The 15,904-nt window shown below is 36.9% G+C and overlaps 3 protein-coding genes across 11 annotated transcripts; all 3 read right to left on the reverse strand.

Annotated features, from left to right (window-relative positions):
* Positions 1-216: 216 nt before the first annotated feature.
* On the reverse strand, positions 217-8,863 carry LOC130732926 (uncharacterized). Of its 8 annotated transcripts, none has more exons than XM_057584944.1 (11): positions 8,565-8,794; positions 4,641-7,596; positions 3,827-4,430; positions 3,395-3,516; positions 2,945-2,995; positions 2,503-2,694; positions 2,220-2,357; positions 2,067-2,138; positions 1,818-1,941; positions 1,587-1,663; positions 217-1,386 (listed from the first exon to the last, which is right to left on the reverse strand). In XM_057584944.1, the coding sequence occupies exons 2-11, from the start codon at positions 7,566-7,568 to the stop codon at positions 664-666; spliced, it is 5,031 nt and encodes a 1,676-aa protein (XP_057440927.1). In that variant the 5' UTR covers positions 7,569-7,596; positions 8,565-8,794; the 3' UTR covers positions 217-663. The 8 variants fall into 8 exon arrangements, with proteins under 8 accessions (XP_057440927.1, XP_057440929.1, XP_057440926.1 ...); XM_057584943.1 differs by having other exon boundaries at positions 218-1,386; positions 1,773-1,941; positions 2,067-2,135; positions 8,565-8,793; XM_057584942.1 differs by lacking the exon at positions 8,565-8,794 and adding an exon at positions 8,810-8,863 and having other exon boundaries at positions 221-1,386; positions 1,773-1,941.
* Positions 8,864-9,592: 729 nt separating this feature from the next.
* LOC130732927 (uncharacterized) lies at positions 9,593-12,884 on the reverse strand. 2 transcript variants are annotated; one of them, XM_057584950.1, is made up of 2 exons: positions 12,583-12,884; positions 9,593-12,103 (listed from the first exon to the last, which is right to left on the reverse strand). In XM_057584950.1, exon 2 carries the CDS (start codon positions 11,998-12,000, stop codon positions 9,883-9,885), a length of 2,118 nt encoding a protein of 705 aa, XP_057440933.1. In that variant the 5' UTR covers positions 12,001-12,103; positions 12,583-12,884; the 3' UTR covers positions 9,593-9,882. The 2 variants fall into 2 exon arrangements, with proteins under 2 accessions (XP_057440933.1, XP_057440932.1); XM_057584949.1 differs by having other exon boundaries at positions 9,593-12,100; positions 12,583-12,883.
* A 1,851-nt stretch (positions 12,885-14,735) lies between these two features.
* Positions 14,736-15,791, reverse strand: LOC130731485 (F-box protein SNE). The gene has a single exon (XM_057583800.1). It carries the CDS (start codon positions 15,637-15,639, stop codon positions 15,133-15,135), a length of 507 nt encoding a protein of 168 aa, XP_057439783.1. The 5' UTR covers positions 15,640-15,791; the 3' UTR covers positions 14,736-15,132.
* Between the last annotated feature and the right edge of the window lie 113 nt (positions 15,792-15,904).

Consider the following 15,904-nt stretch of genomic DNA (forward strand, 5'->3'; position numbering starts at 1 on the left):
ATTGGGTAGAACCTACAAAGCATTTCTTTTGAAGCACATTTTGACCCCTTTTCTTCATAGCCATTCCTGAAATTGGCTTCTGAAGCATATTGTCAGGAGAATGATACATCAGAATAATCTCATCCTGCTATGCTATGGTCGAGCTGGATCAGATGGTGTGGATGGCAGTAATCAAGTGAGTGTTTTTAACTGATGCAACAGAAATCAATAGTAACAAACTCATAATCAATATCACTATCACTTCATGAATGAATATGAAGTGTTGTGTGTTAAAAAAATATTGGAAATTTGATGTTAATCAATGAACAAATAATATATATCAGAGCCATTTTTCATTTATGTTAGTAAACAGAGGGAGAAGGCTCACTCTACAAGTGTAACCCCAAACCATACAATAGTTATAACAAAAAAATTCAATAGTTCCTGTTTATGTTGATAAACAGTGGCACACATACATACAGGAAGCTACACGTTCAGTTCCATATTTTGCATTAACCAATGTATGGACTATGGACTAGAAACGAAGGAGTGGACAACATAGTTGGTATGTGTCTTCTATTATTTGCAAAGAATTAATCTGCATAATAGTTGAGTAAATAATTACTAATATGATAGCCTCTAAAACTTAATGAATTTAGAAAAATAACAACCAAGAAATATCCTTTAAGAGTGATTTCTATTAACAATGCGGTTGTGGTGAAATTGGCTACATAGAGCCGACCATTTATAATCCACCGCAAATAATTCTTGCCGAGCTTTTCTTTGATCTTCCACCATTTGAGATATGTCTTTGCTCACATTCCCAAAATCCCTTTTGTAACCTATACTTTCTTGAATGCACTTCTTCTTTTCCTCCTGCAGAGATGATAGGTCAGCCTCACGATCATTCATTTCTTTCTTCAACCGAATAATCTCTCCCTTCAATACTGCTTCCTTCTGTTGAGCTTCATCCAAAAAATCCTTTACCTTAGAAATTTTGGAAACAAGATTATTGGCAGCCTCATTCTGATGAGCTCCAATCACTGCAAATTTTTCAATGGTAACAAAGGCTTGCTTGAAGGAACATAGAATGCTTGGAAGTTCTTTATGCATAGAGTCTATTATAGTTTTAAGTCCATCTGGCAGAGCTGCATCTTTTAAAGAAAGGTGGGACAAGAACTTAAGAGCTGTCAGAAGGCGAATGCAGTTAGCCTCGGACCTAGCTATGTCCTTCAGAGGCATATTTAGAGACTCTTCCAGGTCAACAACTGTCTTTGCTACTAAGTTATCTTTGGTGGAAGAATGCTCGGAAGCTAGTTCAGAAACACACAAGTCGTCAATATTTATAGGATGGTCTGCACTTTCTATGTCTATATCTGTCTCAGTCTGCCTGAGGTTTATTCCGCTCTAGAAAAAACAAGAAGAAAATGTATAAAAAATGGCCTGACCAATAAGCCACAAGTTGCTAAGTTTTTTTTTTCCGTTGCATATAAGTACAATAGTTTCTTGATTGAACTATTGTGGAAAATAATAAATCAGAAACAAGACAACATTATTTTTAAGATTACCACAATTTCGGAATGAGCATTTGCATAGAGTAAACTTACATATGGACATGACTTAAGTTGAGCATTATTTATAGCAACTTGTGCATCATCCATACCAGCAAAGTTCGTGCATGCTCCTGTTTTCACAATGATCAAAGAATGGCTTCCATGAGTATATGCAGAAGATGCTAAAATTTAAAGGACTTCTTGGGTGAGATATATCTCAGACAAGAAGAGAGTACTAACCTGTAGGAACCTCAATGCTGTCATTAGAAACAACACCTATCATACCTTCTTTATTCATCATGTTTGATCCCTCTCCAATGCCTTCTACACCAGTGGACAAAGTTTTCATCCTAGTTTCATTTGATGCATTCCCCTCTTGAACTGTTTCTTTTCCTATGTCCTCAATGCTCTGTGCATCACAAATGGAAAAGCATTTTAAGAGTGGATTTAAAGTTATATCTTTGAAAGAATTATCGCTTTATAATGTATATCATGAGGTGGTATGGCAATAATATGAGCGGTTTCAGAGTTTACAATTGTTTCTCCAAGGGTGACTTGTTTTTCTAGAACACCTTGTAAGCTGGTTTGCTCTTGATCCACCAACTTCTATGTAATATTGAACAAGCATGAAGCATTAGCCTTACTATTATGAAATATTTTTTCAAGCTTTGTGATTAACAAACTTACATGCAGAGGTACTTTATGTAGAGGAGTTGTTAATGATGTTGGAGATGGCCCTCTTAGTTCTGAACCAGAACTTGGTATGGCTGGTTTGTCTAATGCTGGATCCTTTCCCGTATTGGCTCTCTTGGTTTCCTCAATACTCTGTACAGTGCCAAAAGTGTGAAACTTAGTGAGTCAACTTTCATTGTCTCTTAGTAACTGCCTAACCTTATCCATAATTAGTTCAATGTTATCTAGTTTTTTAAAATGAGGAAAAAAAATGAAAGACAAAAAAAAGAGTTAATACATCTATCAAGTTGGGTGAAGAAATGGGTGCAATTTCAGCTTCAACAATTTTAAGTGTGGTATCGCTTTGCTTTCTCTTTTCTGATTCTACGAACTTGGATGATTCAGGTGCAGTTGATTCGCTTTGAATTTGGTTGTCTTCACTTACTGTTTTACCAAGTGTTGAACTGGTTTTTGGCATGGGATCCTTCTTCTGTAGAAAAATGATAAATGAAACACAGTTGAACATGTTCAAATGGACAATTTCATACAGCAAGCTTAGTTAGTTTAGTTGTGCATGTTATTTATGTTATTTATGTTGAAGAGTATCTGATGGGACTGGGCTAGTTAATTCTAAATGAGTTAAAGTAACAATCATTGTCTTATTTAGAGGAGCATCCAAGGGACTTGGGAGATGGTCTTTCAATCAATTGAGAATCTGTTAAAGTTGTTGTAGAGAGTACCTCTGAACTAGAAACTTCCTCAATAAATTCCTTCTTTGATTCTTCATTAATCTGAGCAACAGAAAAAGATACAAAAGGGGTAGCTTAATAAGTTAAATGTTTTAGTAAATGTTAACAAGGATTATTTTTCAATCAATAAGGGGACGATTCTCGAGACTGGAACAGAATCGTAGCATTAATATATCATAACAGAACATATCAGAATCTATCTTACAATTAACTGCCTACTGGAGTAAACGTTCCAAATGGTGTGTTTGCTAGGACTTGTAACCAGTAACACATTCCCTTCTAATTCCACAAAGCCTCGAACTCTATCAGACATATTTTACATACTAAATGTCTGTGTCAAGTTTAGTGAAGCAATGGACAAGACATCTGTTTTGATGCTAGTATCATGATAATTGTATTCAACCAGGTTAGCATGCATAGCCTAGATTAATTGCTACTGACCTGTGAAGAAGCTAACTCACTCCCTGAGGCTGCTTGAGCTTGCTCAATAGAATTTTCACCCCTTATCACTGAATTTATTATGTCACGTAGCTCCCAACTTTCAATCCCACTAATTTGCGAAACTAAAACAAAAAAAGAAAATTACAAAGATAAATCTTCCATGCAACTCAAACAAAAGTGCAACTTAAACAATCAATGGAATTTTCTATTGGAAAAAAATGACATCATATTTAACAATTTCAAAATCTTCATGTTGACACATTTAGACATAATAACCAAATATAAAACACAACTTAAATCGAATTTTCTAATTGTAAGAAGAATATGTCATTATTATAAGGGGAATTTATATGTTGTGATTCATCATATTCATTCCATTTGTATCTATGTATATATGTATAAACCACCATGAAATACATGTATAGGATTTACCGTCGTCCTTTAAGATTTCTTCCTTGAACTCCTGAAAAGTGGCAGTTGAAGTCAAAGAGAGTTTTGGGCAATTGATAACAGTACAATGCCTTACAATCTGTGATTCAATCAATTGGCAGAGTTTTGGCAGCTGCCTGAACATTACATATTTCAGTTTTGGAAGCTCAACTTTCTTTTCTCCTATCTCATAACCACCATTTCCTTGTTCACATCCTATTAGTTCTTCTAGCTTTGAGGCTCTACTTATGATCAGAGCAACTAGGTTGGGAAGATCATTACATCTAGAGAAAGAGATGAAACGTTTCAATTTGTGGCATTCTTCGACGAAGAGTAATTCTAGCTTTGGGAAGCATGGTTGTGGCTGTTGAGAAGGAAGATTTGATAATTTGTCATTCTCCACTTCCTCCTCAACAATCTGCTTCAATTCTTTGCATTCTCTTATAACTAAAATCTTCAACTCACATAGGCATCTTGAAACACGCGCATGAAAAATTACATCTACTTTTTCACATCCTGTTATGTTTAAAAATGCAAGTTTTTTGAATTTAGAAGGGTCTTTGAAAGACATGCAAATATATGTCAACTGAGGTAGATTTTCCAAGTCCTGTAAAATAGGAAGAGGAAATGTGTAAAATGAATTTGTGTTCAAGAAATGGCAAACAAAAAATAATTAAATAAATGAAAAAAAAAATAATTTTCATATACTATAGTTGATTAAAATTTCATTTATTTCATCTATTAAAATACATGATGATGTTAACCACATGATAAAAACAAATAACTAAAAAAAATCCAACGGGTGATTATGTTATACCTTTTTTTCTTCGTGATCGTACCAATTTTCTATCTTCCTGCAAGTTCTGATAGACTTTGTGGCAAATTCTGGACAGCTTATCAAACAGAACTTTTGCAGAGATGGCAACCTTGGATAACAATTGTCTGGGAAAATGCTAATTGCTTGTGGCAAGTCTTCAAGCCAAAGAAAATTCAAAGCAGGAATCTCGATATCGAGTTCATTTCCACTCTGAGGTCCAAGTGAGTTTCTTCCAAATACATATTTTAATGCATCATTTTTCAAAATATGCAAAGTCTCTAACTGTACAAGGCCTTGGGCAACAGTGACCGGGATTATATATTCTATCTTTCCACATTTATAGACCCTGAGGAACTCTAATTTTGAGAACACCAAACTATTATCATATGGACTTATATCCTCTGTGTCATCCTCTACTAATATATGCTTCAAACCATGGCATTCTTCTATCCACAAAGTTTTCAGCTCTGCTAGACTTCGAGCTACTACAGTTGTGAAAAGATATGTAACCTCTGGGCAGTTAATTAAGTGCAGCTCTTCTAATTTCTGGAAAGGGTCGCTCGAAGGTAAATGACCGTGGCATAGAGTTATTAAGTGATCCATATCATAAATTTTCAGAACAAGCAATTCAGGGAAGAGATTTCCAACCTCGCTCAAATGATTGCTAGTGTCAATTAAGTACTTTATCTCCTTGGAGTTTCTTATCTTAACATACTTCAACTCATTCATACTTCCTCCTCCTCCTCCTCCTCCTCCTCCTAATTGAATTATGTCAGGCATAAAATTTTTCGCGCCTCCCTCAATCTGTTTTAAAGTCAAATACTCTGCTCTTTCGGCCAAAACCTTTGCTGCTGCATATGATGTATGAAAATAACCAAGCACCAAAATTTTCTGATAAGGAATGTACCTTAGCGGCTCAAATTCGAAAATAGGATATGGGATGTCATTTCCTTGTATCACATACCTTTTCAGCCCTTGGACCACACTACACTTGTTAAAGAGTTCAGCAACATTTTCATTGTAGTGATCCCATGTTGATGACCAATCACCAACGTACAATTCTTCCAACAATTGGAGTCTTGCAATAGCCTCAAAATTATTCTTTTTTATGCGACATTCTGCTAAAGCTAACAATCTCAAGTTCTTCAGTTGTGTAACTTCAACATCATTGGGTAATTCAATGAATGAACAACCAAATAATTCAAGAGTTTCAAGTTCCTTCATATCTCCTAAAAACGAAAAGTCACTTAATTCCCACCAAGAGAGGAATAGATATCGAAGTTTGGTCAACGATTTGAATGCCATTGTCGACAATGGATTTCTTCCAGTGGGATTGAGAAGAAGCAAAACTCTAAGCTTCCTCATCCTTTTGTAAATTTCACCTGATATTTCCAATTCTGTTCTTAGCCATAGATATTCAAGATTGGAAAAATCCAATTCATATGGAACATTCTCAGTCCATAGGTATCTTGGTGAATAGTGATCATTTGCAATCCAGTGGGCTACATCACGAACCAAGTCATGCATCTTGACATGATCTTGTCCATCTAACAATAAACAAGAACTTATGAGCTTGTTTATAGTTGCACTGACTTCATTCCTTGCCCCTTCATATGAGTGAATTTCTCCACCAAGGCCTAGCCCTATTGCACATCTAGTTAATTGTTCTACTGAAATTTCATAGTCTTCAGGGTACACAGAGCTCAACAAGAAAAGCGCCTTGGCTTCTTCAGTATCCAAATTATCATAACTCAACTGCAAGCACTTGTAAGGATTTTGAAGACCTTTTTCAACATTCACTGGCTTCGAATTTCGCAAGCTATCCAATGCAACCTTCCATTCCACTTCAGACTTGCCTTTCAAAGTGCTGGCCACAGCTGCAATAGCAACAGGTAGTCCTTTACATTCATCTGAAATTAGCCTTGCCAAACGCTTTAAGGTATCAGAGGTGACTTCAGACAAGCATGCTTGCTTTCGGAAAAGAACCCATGCTTCATCATTCTTTAAGATTGACAGTGAAATCTTTCTTTGACAATCCATCGACGTACAAACTGCTTCTAACCGAGTAGTAATCAAAACCTTGCAGCCTTTATGAGTTGTACTGGTGGGAATCCCTATGGTGTCAAAATCTAGAAATTGCCACACATCATCTAGAATCAAGAGAATCTTATTTTCTTGGATTAACCTTGTGCGTAAGCGCTGGGCTCTCTCCATTTCTCCATTTTCAGGAAATGTATACTGCAACGGGCTTGCAATTTTATCCTGAATCGTCCGAATATCTAATGTGTTGGAGTTGGATATAGTGACAAAAAGCACTTTGTCAAACATATGTTGTTTTGTGTTCATGAGTTCCATTGCCAGCGTGGTTTTACCACAACCCCCCATACCATACAATCCAATCATGGAAACCTCATCATTTTCCACTGCCTCCATAAGTTGCTGATAAGCAAGTTTTCTACTATTAAATTTCAAATATTTGTCTCCAGAAAAAGATGGCATGCTTGTAAGTGTTGCAACACGTTCAAGTTGTATGTACTTTCTCCCTTCATCATTACATTTTTCAATGTCATCTTTTTTGTTTGCTAACTTCTTGCCCAAACGGTATCGCCAGAGCCAATTTGGACAGTAACAAAGACATTTGCTGCTCTTGCTTGTTCTTGCTTCTTTCAGTAGACCCTCCACCTCCTCTTTGAGAGGGTTGGCTTCCTCCAGCCACTTATCCAAAACTTCAGCTGTTTTCATTGCTTGCTTCTTAGCATGTTTAGCACGGTCGTCTACACTATTTATTGTTGTGATCAATTTGTTTTCTTTATGTTGAAGGTCCTCCACAAAGTTGTTGAAGCAGCAAGGATAACATAATTCATCTACTGCTCCACACACCAAATCTTTTCCAAACGCAGACGCGAAGCACGAAAGCCAGTCCATCATTTACTTTTCAAAGTGCAGCTTAATTCACCTGAAAATGAGAGATCAACATGTTGTAATGATTCACAAAGCTTTAAAAGCATTATTGTAATTCATTTATTAGGTTTAATGCTATGGCCAAACCTGATTCAGCTTCCTTTATCCTCCTAGCTGTAGTATATTTGAAATTAAATTCAAGTTCTCTTGCAGCATAACAAAATGAAAATGAAGCATTGATTGCTTCTTGAAAATAAAGGAGTATTGTTTTAAAAAAGTTAAGCATCAGATAGAATTATGCTCTGCCCCATGCCCCTATGATTAACAATGTGTTGTTGCTTAATTGCTTACCTTTTTAGGATTTTTTAAGAGGTCATGTTTTTTAGATAATTAGAGAAGGATCTTAGGTTAGTTTTATCAACATTCAGAAAGTTTTATAGTGGTAGCCTAATTTTTTAGTATGTTTAGTAACTTGGCTACATTTAATGTATTTTATATTTCTTTTGCTGCTAGTTTCCCATCAGTTAAGCGCTAAATAGAGCTGGTGTACAAAGGCTCCAATGGTTATGCATTAGTAGGGTTCGGTGCTTAGAGCTTGGGTGCTGGCAATTCAAATTCTAATGAAAAATATAAGTCTGGAGGCTTTAGGGGGAAAAGGGGGATTTATCAGATGTTTTTGGAGGCAGAGGAAGCTAGAGAGCAGTGGCTAAATCAGTAAATCTGAAAAGTTGAAGCATCAATTCATTTAAGCAGTGGTGTATCCTTTTTGTTTGTTTTTCTCATCTTACTATGTGTAGCTAAAAACATCAATCTATCCGAAGAAAGTGAAGGTGCACAATCATAGCTAGAAGAGCATGCTTGAATTGCATGTGAGTGAGAAAGTTAGGGAGTTGAAGGAAGGTTTCAGAGAGAATGAGAGAGTCAAGTCACACCATGAAAGTTAAATCAGTAAACTACTTTGAACCAAGGCTTGAGCAATCAAATGAAACATATATATAAAATTGGGAAAAAAGCAAAGCTTACCTCTTCTTTAGATGGAATACTGTTGCTAAATGATGTCTGGTTGGAGGTAGGATGAATGAAGTATGGTGGAGATGTGATAAATATAATTTAATAATTTATTCATCCATTGGATATATAAAGAAAGGAATAATTTCTACATAATATGAATAGATCAGGTGAGGTATGTGTTATGAAGGAAGCAAGTAATATGTACGCAGAGAATAAAGCAAGGTAGTGGGAGAATGAGGAAAGGAATATGAGCTTACTTGGTGCAAGATATTTAACATGTTAGCTTCTCTCATTGAAGGGTTTTCTTACTTTCTGCAATGCAAGTAATGAAAGGCAAATGCTCATGCTAATTCTTAAAAAGAAGCAAGTCTTTGTCAGTTTGTCTTCTCTTTTTTTTTTTGGTCAAAAAGTATGTCTTCTTTTGTTATCTGCAATGCCACATAACCACGTTGCTATTTGTCAATGGTGGCATGATCTGATTTTTCTTGCTTTATCTATTAATCACTTGCTTTATATGCAATGATTATTGGGTTCTTAGTAACCAGATTGGTTCACCTTTTTACTAAGAACCCAATAATCATTGCATATAATAGCAACAATCTCCAAGTCATGCAATGACCATATACAATGACCAAGAAGCGTATTAACGAATTATCGAATTTTAATTCATCTATGTTCTGTTGGTCATTTCAACCCATTGTGCAGCATATGAGTTGGCCTTGCTGATTGTCCTATTGCTGCTAAAATAAAGAGTAACATAAAGACTCAGATTCAGGCAACCATAGGAATAGAGGAAGAGATTTGGGAGTACAAATGAGGTGATACAATACGATTTAATTGATGCATGGTTGCACCTTTTCACATATGAGTCCTATAATTTAATTTATGATGTATCATAACTGTGAGTAATAATAGTCATATCCCCAAAACCCCCCCCTATACATTTTTTATTAGTTAACCAACTCCAACATTTTGAATGAGTTTATCAGTTTGCATAGATTTATATACAATCCAAATAGCTCTCTACTTTTTTTCCTCTCTTTTAAAATCAGTTTCAGCCTTTGATTGAATCAATTCTTGACCAGAAAAACTGGTCAGAAATACAGTTACAAGAGTTACACCTCCTCCTATGGCAAGAAGAAACTTTACTAAACAGGCAATCACTAGATCTCAAAGTCTAGAAAAATGTTACAAATTAAAATTTCACCCTCTAAAGCATCCATGGTTAATGTCTCATTGGTTTCTAACCAAGTGTGAAACAGTTAAATCTAAATACTGGGAAGAAATGCTATAGTGCAACCCCAATAATTGTTTCAACAATGCATATAACCTACAATGCATTTGCTTCTGTAGCAGCAGCATGAAGAAGATCATCCGGAGTTGCAGCTGGATCAAGGTCCCAACACCGTTCTGGCAAATTGCTCGCCTCCCCTTTCAGCAACCAAGAAGGCACTTGGTGCGAAAACCGCAACATTTCTCTTCTTGGTATCCATTTTATGGCACTTTTGTCTGCATTGCTCTTGTATACTGTTTTAAATCCAGATAACTTTATAAGGGGAGTAACACAAACACCAAGCTCCTCAGAGTAATCATCCAGCACCTCCACCATTTCATACTGATGCCTCACGTCATCCGGAGTAGATCTGTTCCAATCCGGTGACCAATTTCGATAAACAGCCCAAATATCACCACTTCTGGGGTATATGCGAACGCAGCCACCTCGACCAGCCTTCTCCTTACTTAGAACATGAGAAAATATGTTAACTTGGTCAACAACATCAGGATTCCAAGCCCTGAAATTTCCACAGGATTTAGTAAAACCTGAATCAAGCCACTTTACTGAGCCAAACTCACTATCAGTTTTGGAACTCAAGTAACTGATATGAATCTTAAATGGATTAACAGATATAACCTCACGGATCAGACAATATAATCGTGGCATGCCATCCTCCTCATCATACAAGGCCCATATTTGCTTTGGCCTGAAGCATTCCTCCGCCCGATCTTTATCGAAGTCATGAAAGTCAGAATCTGGGACAGTTATTGAGATTGGACCAGCTTTACTGTGCTCTAATTCAAGACCAGGAACACTCAGAACTGCTCTTCTACACGTCTCTCTTTTGACTTGACCAACTTCAGCTTGAGCTTTTTCTCTCTCTTTTAGTGTTGCAGCTTCAGATGACAACTTCATCTCTTCCAATTTCTTCCTAATTTCAGTCCTGGCCTTCTCAATCAATAACTTTCTCGCGTCAAATGCCGGTGCCATGGAGAACTGCTTGGTATGAATGTCATTTGTGCAGGAAAGCTTCTGGCTAAGTCCGACGCTATTATTTCCATTAGACACTATTGCCTCTGAAGCACCTTGAGACCCTTTTTCTTCATAGCCATTTCTGCAATTGGCTCCCACAACTTTCCGTTTCTTGTCAGGTCTACTTGGTTTAACTTCCTGTGGTTCATTACAGGAGAATGATGCATCGGGATTTGTGTTGACCACAGTCTCTGTGACGTGATTCCTTCCATCAGCTCCTGATTTGAGTTTTGGTCTTCCCCTCTTCGCATTTCCATTGGCCTGATAAACAGAATCAGCAGGTAACGTAGTTGATCCATTTTGATGGATGAGTCCAGTAGAACCCCACTGAAATGAAACATTTGCAGCATACTCATATCCATGTCCAGAATGGTATCCGGTGACCCCATTCCCATTGAAATAGGTGGCATTAGTTGGAACATATGTAACCCCATCAAATGAATGACTTCCATACCCATTTCCTGGCACATGTGACCAAGGAGAATATGGAAATGAACCATTTGCTGGGGCTGCCCCGGTTTCAACAGCAACAAAAGTGCCACGGCAGTTCTTACAAGAGAGTTTCTTATTCACATACTTTCGCAGATACTCATACTGAACCTTACAGGAGGTGCAGATTGTCCAAAAGGTGTCGAGCCCACCTCGAGAGGTTGACAAATTGGAACATTTTTTGTTATAAACTGTAGCCCCAGTGGCATGGACAGAAGAAAATTTTGAGTGACTAATCCCACCTGACTGTGAGTTTCTCTTGAGATCGTAAGAACTACGCATAGCACTATCTGAAAGCCAAGTCCATGCCTCAGAAATAAGTTTAAACGCCCCATCAGCTCCCACGCATTTGTTCTTATCAGGATGAAGCAATACTGCCATCTTCTTGTAACTTCTCTTAACAGCCTCTTTATCAGCAGAAGGTTTTAATCCAAGAATCGCATAATAATCTAGCTCACCATTATGTTTGATCTCAGAAGCAATGTAAACCTCAAATGTGGCCACCATTTGAGATATACCTTCCACTTCAGGACAAAGCGTTTTAGCCTTCACAGCATAGCTTTTCGCACCTGCAAAGTCTCTCTGAGCAAATCTCCTCTCAGCAATCTCTAATGCTTGAAGTGCTTCCTCTTTGTTTGCTTGAACTTCCATGTATGAACTGAACCACTAACTAACAGCTGAGCACTTGAAAAATGAACCTACGACCAGCCCAAAATCGTTCCCAATATCACATATAACCTCGTTTCCATGTCTGCTGACAGTTTTGAAATGACAAACAATAAAGTCACTAATTTCATAAACATTTTCCAAAAATTGAACACACAAACGCCAACACCAATCTAGAACCAATAATTTCACAATTGCTAAGAAACCAAGCCAATTTTGTGGAGTAAAATTAACAGATCACAGCATTCAGTTAACTGAAACACAATTTCCCACCTTAAAAACATTAAACTTCACTTCCCACAACCCAAACACTTCAAATTTCAAAATCAACAAACCCATTATTGATCTCTTAAAACATGAAATCACTCAAAAGGGGAAAGTGAGAATGACCCAACATTCAATCAGCACCCCAACTCAGCTAAATTTGATAAAAACAAAAACTTCTGCATATAGATCGAAACTCAAAACCAAAAGCCCCAAATTCTATACTCATAATTCATTCATGTAAAAAGAAAAAACCCAGATGCAGTAAAAACAAACACACTAGAATTCAAAACAAATACTCACTGATAATGGGGTGCTGAAGAAGACCCAGATCGCCACGTGTTCTTAGGAGCTGAAGCGAAGTTGATTTCAGCTGAGACAACTCCGAATCTCACTGCACTGAAAACAGGGAATCAATCACAGAACCCAGTTTTGCTGCAGAAAACCCCAATGGTTTCGGATCCGGGTCGCGAAGAAAAGGAAGTGGGTCGAGGTGGTGGTGGTGGTGGCGGTGGTGGCGGCGGTGAATTGAATCGGCGATGAGAAAGAGAAGATGGAGAAAAAATAAAAAAGGATTTAAATTATTTTTGTAAATAATAAAATGAAATTTCAAAGCAAGTAAACGCTTATTACTGTCATGGTGTTGGTGGTTGGAACAAGCTAACGTGCACCTTAGGTGCGTAATTGCTCAATTCAAATTTCACCTTTTTTTATTATTATATGTTTTATTTCTTAGTTTAATTTATTTACATATTTGGTCAATATTGTGAAATATCATTATAGTACTAGCTAACATTCAATCAATATTATGTATTATCAATGTAGTTGGTGCTAAGTTGGATAATGGTTGGTTAGGAGAGTTATCAGTGATAACACTCTTGTGAATGCTCCTCAATTGTCATATTGAAGTTATGCAAGACAACTTTTATTTATTTTTCATATTGAAGTTATGCAAGACAACCTTTTTTTTTTTCATTACTTTGATGCATTTTATTAAAAAGAAATGCTTGGACTATCAAGCTTAAAGAGACCATTGTTCAAATTGTAAGTCATTTATATGTTTCAATTCTTACATTTCAGGTAAATTATTCGTAACGCATTAGTAAACTTATTTCAGTAATAATTATTGTGATGAAGCTTTAAAAGACAAAATGCAAGAAAGTAATCATGATCATTATCCAATTTTTGTATCAAACTCATCATGTATGGTTAGTACTATTTGAGTTTTTCTCCATTGTAAACTCGTTTGGATGCGTACATTTCATATGGAAGATATTTCATAATGCATAGCACTATTGAACTCATTTTAGTAAAAAAAAAAAAAAAAACTTCTACATCTTAGTCGATATGATAGTAGTTAGCTATTATATCTCAATCATTCAGTAAAACGATCTACTATCGTGATAAGATGCTTCAACAGATCTCATGCCGGAAGAAAATGACATACTTGAAAAATTGTGAAGGGATGCTAGTAATGGAATGTAATTTTACTATGCCTTTATGAAAGCATATATGAACTTGTTATACATCACCCTTCTTCACATACTCGACGACACCCTTTATCCTTGTTGATCTCTAGTACTTGACTAGTATGATCTTCTTAAAAGTTTTATTTTTTGGACAAGGATCAAGCTCACGAAATCATCGTTTACAGTGAGAAAAAAGATACACCTCATCAAAATCCAACCTCATGATGACTGGTTGCGAGTTAAGGGTTAGCTTTGAGACCATGAAAAGCCACTACATGTCCATTGCTTGACTAGGTATCCTAACTTCTTTAATAATCAATATACGTCTGTAGATTTTAACTAGAAAACCTTTGTTAAGGATCGAGTGAAAGTGAGTCGGTATGCCCATCAATAATTGAACTTCTTTAATATATCTCAAAAACATTTCACTTTCTAAGTTCACCTTAATCCCTTGGTGCAAAGAGCATTGCACTTTGTAGGTTCACCTTAACCCTTGGAGCTCATTAGATAAAGAGTTAGGGTGGGAATTAAATGACTAAAATACTGCTTCTCCCATTACTTGTAGGAGGATAACTATTGATAAGACATTGATTGATGTCTTCTCTTTGGTTGGTGCCATTCAATTAACAAATTAAGAATGTACTTGAATTGAATTTTATAACTCACAATATAAATTCATCCCTTTCACTCAAAAGTTGCAAAATGTATCAAGCCAAAATCAAAAGAATTTAAGAGATTTATATGTAACGACTAAGAAGACAACTCATGCAAAACATTTGTCTAATAAAAAAGTTAAAAAAGAGTGTGGTCTTGGGCTTCATAAATTTTACTATAACACAAATAAAAGTTGTTGACAAGATTAAGTAATTTTAAAGTGTGTATTTAAATAACAGTTAAGTTAACATAAAAACACTTAACTTTTATCCATAATAAGAGTTTTGCTCACTTAAATCGTTGACACAGCTGCCAACCGACATTAAGACTAAGACATAGCTAAAATGAGTTCAATGTCATATAGTCCATTACATTTAAAAGAGCTGCACATAAACTAGAAACAAAATATAACAATCCGAGCTTATTACAAGCTTTTATTAATACATTTAACTAGCTCAACAATACTATTGGGGAGGGGAAAAAAAAAAGAGATATTAAGAAATAAGAATAAACAAACAATTTGGTGTGTGATAGTCAAAATTAACTAACCAGGCAGTGCTTCTTATTTTGACTACTAATAGTGGCAAGATTTACTTAATCCTTGCATCTAATGATGAATATTGAATAGAGAAATAATAAGTATGTTTGGAATGGACGCACAATTCAAAATAATAACTCTATAAGCTACATTTTATAAGCGAAGAACCAAACACGGTGTAGTGATCATTGATTAGAATGAAACATTGATGGGGTTGCAGAGGAACATGAGGGACGATGCGGACGCGTCGCTGGCAACCTTTCCTCCCCCCGCCGCCGCCGCCGCGAGCCTCTCATAGCTGTCGACGCAAAACAGAGACAGCGAGAGCTGCACCACCACCTCATGCCGCTTCCTCACCACCACCCGCTCCGAGTCACCGAGTCGACTCAGCACCGGCCTCACGCACACCATGTACAGCCTCCTGTACCCTCCAAGCGCCACCACCACCGCTCGGACGGAATCCGGTGGCGGAGATGACACGTGGCGGAAGCAGAGGTGCTCCCAGAGGGAGTCGTCGCTGCTGGCGAGGCTGCGCCAGAGGCGGCACACGCAGGCGGCGACGCCCAAGGAGGGACCGTCGAGTCGTTTAAGGACTTCCCTGAGAATGTCGATGTTGTCGTTGATGGAGAAGTTGTTGTGTCGTTTGTTTCTTCTCGTGTCCTGCACCTGCATGCTTTCTTGGTGGTGGTGGAACACCATGGTTTGAGAGAGTGAGAGAGGGAGAAGCTAGCAATGTTTGAAGTGGTGAAGTGAGTACACAAGAAGAAAATAAATGGCATGTCAAAGGTGAAGGGACACAGCTTATAGCTATAGGGTGTGAGGTAGGGGGGTTTAATTAAGTTTTAGGGTGTGAGAAATATTTTGACTTTGGGGTAAGTAAAATGTTTGATAGTACATTTATTTTGGAGTAAAAATTTATACATAATCCAATGCATATTTATTTAGAAGGATGGCAAGATTAGAA

The sequence above is a fragment of the Lotus japonicus genome, chromosome 1 (assembly GCF_012489685.1).
Source record: "Lotus japonicus ecotype B-129 chromosome 1, LjGifu_v1.2".
Lineage (NCBI taxonomy): Eukaryota > Viridiplantae > Streptophyta > Magnoliopsida > Fabales > Fabaceae > Lotus > Lotus japonicus.

Bases quoted from the DNA above. Each gene is read 5' to 3' on its own strand.
- LOC130732927 (XM_057584950.1), bottom strand. From the start codon at position 12,000: ATGGAAGTTCAAGCAAACAAAGAGGAAGCACTTCAAGCATTAGAGATT.
- LOC130731485 (XM_057583800.1), bottom strand. From the start codon at position 15,639: ATGGTGTTCCACCACCACCAAGAAAGCATGCAGGTGCAGGACACGAGA.
- LOC130732926 (XM_057584942.1), bottom strand. From the start codon at position 7,568: ATGATGGACTGGCTTTCGTGCTTCGCGTCTGCGTTTGGAAAAGATTTG. The intron at 2,358-2,502 runs GTATTAACTCTT...GGCACTGTACAG, and splicing joins CTTCACCCAACTTGATAGAT to AGTATTGAGGAAACCAAGAG. The intron at 1,664-1,772 runs GTTAGTACTCTC...TTGTGAAAACAG, and splicing joins CAGCATTGAGGTTCCTACAG to GAGCATGCACGAACTTTGCT.